Source organism: Pteropus alecto, unplaced genomic scaffold, assembly GCF_000325575.1.
Source record: "Pteropus alecto unplaced genomic scaffold, ASM32557v1 scaffold244, whole genome shotgun sequence".
NCBI lineage: Eukaryota > Metazoa > Chordata > Mammalia > Chiroptera > Pteropodidae > Pteropus > Pteropus alecto.
In genome coordinates, this window is record NW_006435788.1 from 153336 (window position 1) to 157641 (window position 4306).

Consider the following 4306-nt stretch of genomic DNA (forward strand, 5'->3'; position numbering starts at 1 on the left):
TCTTTCTTTCTTTCTTTCTTTCTTTCTTTCTTCAATTATTTTACAAATGATAAACTGACAAACTGAGACTAGGAATTTTAAGAGATTTGTTCAAAATAGTGTAGCTAGTTAGTACTTATGAAATTCTTATGATTTCTGGAACTAGGTTATAAGATCTAACTGACTTTGGATGCAGTGCCTAGATAATGAAGACATCCAGACAAATGCATTTATTTAACGAGATTCAAGAATCTTTCTGTACAAGGTATTCTGCAACCTTGGAATGAAAAAGAAAAATGAGACAAAGTCCCTATAGAAGATCACAGTCTAATGGGGGAAATCGGGCCCACAGAGGAGTAAATTGCAACATACTTAGTAAGCCCATAGAAACATGAATGAAGTAACGTGGAAGCTATGAAGAATGAGTGAGCATTTAGAGGAAAGGGCAGAAAGGCTTTAATTAGGAGATCAAATGTAAATGGATCTTGAAACATTAGTAGAAAATTTTCAGGCAGTAGAGAAACAAGACCATTTCAGATTAAAGGGACTAATGCATAAAGAAACAGGAAAGAATGTTTGACTAGAACACAAATTTGGGGGACAGTGCAGAGGAAGAAGGTCAGGGAAGTATGCCAACACCAGATTATGAGGTTCTCTGTTCCTATAGGCCACACCAATAAGTTTGGGCTTGCCCTTTAGGCACTGTGGTACCAATAAATGTTATTAAAAAAAAAAAAAGCCCAGAAAAATCTCAAGAATTTCTTCAGAAATTGTTTCAGAATAGATTCTCTAGCTATATGTTGAGAGATTATTTAGTTTTTATGTGATTTAGACTCTCACTTAGGATGACCACCTGTGTTAGTTTGCCCTGGACTTTCCTAGGTTTAACAAAAAATGTCTTATAACCCCAGAAATTGCTCAGTCCCCATAAAATCTGATAAGAGTAGTCTATGTGAAAGTGAAGAAGACTGAGAAAGAGAAGATTATGAAAACCTGATGATTTATGGTGTAGGAGTAGTGGAAGTAGCCAGATGGCAGTCATAGCTACAACCTTGGTTCTTTTTCCCATTAGGAGCCCTGCTGGACATCAGATTTTATCCTATACCCTCTGAAATGTTCTGAGTGATTCTGAGTGACATACCCTGAGTTTTTTGCAAGATGACATACCAGTGTGGGTATTTGCCTCCAGTTAGTTAGTAAACAAACTATTAGAGCAAAGATTGGTGGAAGGAAGGTGTCACTAGGAAAAATATACCTCACATGACCTTGTAATGTCTGGAAGAGCTCTGGCACCCCCTTAGCCACTTCCCTGATTTTTTCCCTTTTACTGTGGCAGATGCCTGTCCCTAGTACTCCTGGGAGAAAAGGTTCTGTTATGATGCTTCAAATTCAAGGACTCAGATCTACTATTTGACAATTCAGTGGAAACCACAAATTTGCTAATAACACAGGACCAAAGCACATAGTTGATGAAAAATAATAGCTAATGTTTATGTGTGCTACGGCGAATTATGTAAATTAATTTATTTAACCCTTACAAAAATCCCAGTAGGCACAATGATTGTCTCCAATTATAGAAACAGGCAAAAAAAAAAAAAAAAAGGTGAAATGACTTTTCCAAGGTTACCAATGAATATAAGTGGAAGAGGTAAAATTTTTAAACTTAAGACCATGCTCTTAAGATATAATATCTTACTAATTGTATGAATGGGCTGATGGATGAATGAATAGACAGATGCAGTACACTTTTCCAGAAGCAGAGAAAAGAAATAACAACAGGTGCTTCAGGGCTGAGATTTTATATAGCTTCACAATCCTGAATAATTTTAAATGGCATGTGTATTTTTAAATAGAATTTATAATAATAGATAGTTCTAGATATAACTTCCAAGTTTCTGAATATTTTACTTTCAGTGTGTAGTCCAGATAGCGTGTTTAAAAAAAAAAAGTTTACCCAGGTTTTTTTATTGGGTACACTTATATTAAAAAATATAACTCCAACTCTCATGTTCTTAAGAATATAAATAAATTGTAATCTAACTCTCTGATACATAGATCAGAGATCTAATTGAAGGAAAACAACAGAACAGGAATTTCTTCATATATCAATTTGGGTTTTATATAATTGTAATTTTTCCTGACGTGAAAAGCCTTGTGTATGGTCTTTCCTTTGTTCTCCTGAATTATATACACATTATCTGTTACATAGGTTTTAATCTTGGAGAGAACAATTGCTCCCTGGAATCAGGAAGAATCTTAGAATGAGGACTTGGGGGAAGTGCAGGAAGAACAGTTAAGAGCAAGATCTCTCTTTTTGAGATCTCTTTCTGAGATCCTTTCTGTCAATATTTGGGAAGGACATAGAATAAATATATTATGCCTAGAGAATTTAAAGGGTATTGAGTTTTCCCTTCTGTTACTTCTTTTTGCAGATGTGAACAGCAAGGAAATGCAAAGTGGAAACCAAATTTCTGTGTCTCACTTCATTTTGGTGTGCCTACACTACCCACCACAGTTGGGGATTTCACTATTCCTAGCTTTCCTTGTCATCTATGCCCTCACTATCTCTGGCAATGAGCTCATCATTCTCACTGTCTTGGTGGACACCCAGCTCCACCGCCCGATGTACTGGTTCCTATGTCACCTTTCCTTCTTGGACATGACCATTTCCTCTGCCATTGTCCCCAAGATGTTAGCTGACTTTCTCTTGGATAGTAAGATGATCTCTTTTGGAGGCTGTGTAATCCAATTATTTTCTTTCCATTTTCTGGGCTGCACTGAATGCTTCCTTTACACACTCATGGCTTATGACTATTTCCTGGCCATTTGTAAGCCTTTACATTATGCTACCATCATGACCCGTAGAGTTTGTAACTTCCTGGCTTTTGGTACCTGGCTGAGAGGCACCCTGCACTCACTTTTCAAAACAAGCTTCATGTTCCGGCTGCCCTTCTATGGTCCAAACCACACAGATTACTTATTTTGTGACATCCCTGCAATGCTGTGTCTAGCTTGTGCTGACTCCACCATCAACAAACTGGTCATCTTTGTAGACATTGGCTTCCTGGCCCTCACCTGCTTTATGCTTATCCTCACTTCCTATGGCTACATAGTGGCTGCCATCCTGTGGATACGGTCTGCTGAGGGGCGCTGCAATACCTTCTCCACTTGTGCTGCCCACCTCATTGTTATTATTTACTGTGTGCCCTTAGCCTTCATTTGCCTTCATCTTGGCTCACAGGAACCTCTGGATGAGGTGGTAGCTATCTTCTACACTGTCATCACTCCCTTGCTTAACCTCATCATCTACACACTCCACAACAAAGAAAATGAAGGCAGCATTATGGAAGCTGAGAGGTTGCAAGGTTTTGCAGCCTCTATGACTCCACAATCGTAGACATACAGTAGATAATAAAATTAAGACACCAGATGAGACACCAGGTAATTAGGGAAATTTAAGGTAGAAACAGAAAGAATGAATTATATAGAGAGTAGGGTATTCTTAGGTACAGAGGTGAGAACATTAGAAAGTTCCACATTGTACTTGCTTTCAAAAACAATTTTCCATATTTCTATCTTCAATATCAGTGATATCAGAGCAACTCAGCAAGGATGAAACCTTACAAAAAAGAGCCAAGACAAGTAAAAATCTACATGAAAGCTCTGTTTCTCTATGACATCCACCTATATGTTTATTACTGTTTCTAATACCTGTGTTAATACCCATGTAGCTTTACAATTTTGTTTATTTATTTTCATTTATTTATTTTTTATGGTGGCATTGATTAATGAAATCCAGAAAGTTTCAAGTGTACAATTCAACAGTCATATATATTTTGCATTGTATGTACACTGCCCATAGTTAAGATTTCTTTCTGTCACCACATAGTTGACCCTTTTTACCCAATCTACCTCCTTATCCCTGCTACCCTCTGGTAACCACTAGTCTATTGTCCATGTCCGTGAGTCTCTGTTTATCATGTTTGTTTGTTGCTTTTAGGTTTATATCCCACATATAAGTAATATCATGAGGTTTTTAACTTCTTCTGTCTGGCTTATTTTGCTTAGCATGATTATCTCATGGTCCATCCATGTTATGGCAAATGGCAGTATTTCATCTCTTCTTATAGCTGAGTAATATTCCATTGTATATATGTACCACAGCTTCATTATCCAATCATCTATTGTAGGACACTTCCGTTGCTTCTATGTCCTGGGCATGGTGAATAATGCCGCCAATAACATGGGTGTGCAAATATCTTCTCAGGTGGATATATATTTTCAAGTCTTTGGGATAAATACCCAGTAGAGGGATTGCTGGATCATA

At 37.3% G+C, this 4306-nt stretch overlaps 1 protein-coding gene across 1 annotated transcript in view; it reads left to right on the top strand.

The window, feature by feature from the left end:
- LOC102894235 (olfactory receptor 10G6-like) overlaps positions 1-3362 on the top strand; it is a 4387-nt gene extending 1025 nt beyond the window's left edge. Inside the window, 2 exon segments of the mRNA XM_015589059.1 lie at positions 2299-3307; positions 3309-3362. Coding sequence (XP_015444545.1) covers positions 2299-3307; positions 3309-3362 — 1063 coding nt within the window.
- Positions 3363-4306: the final 944 nt, after the last annotated feature.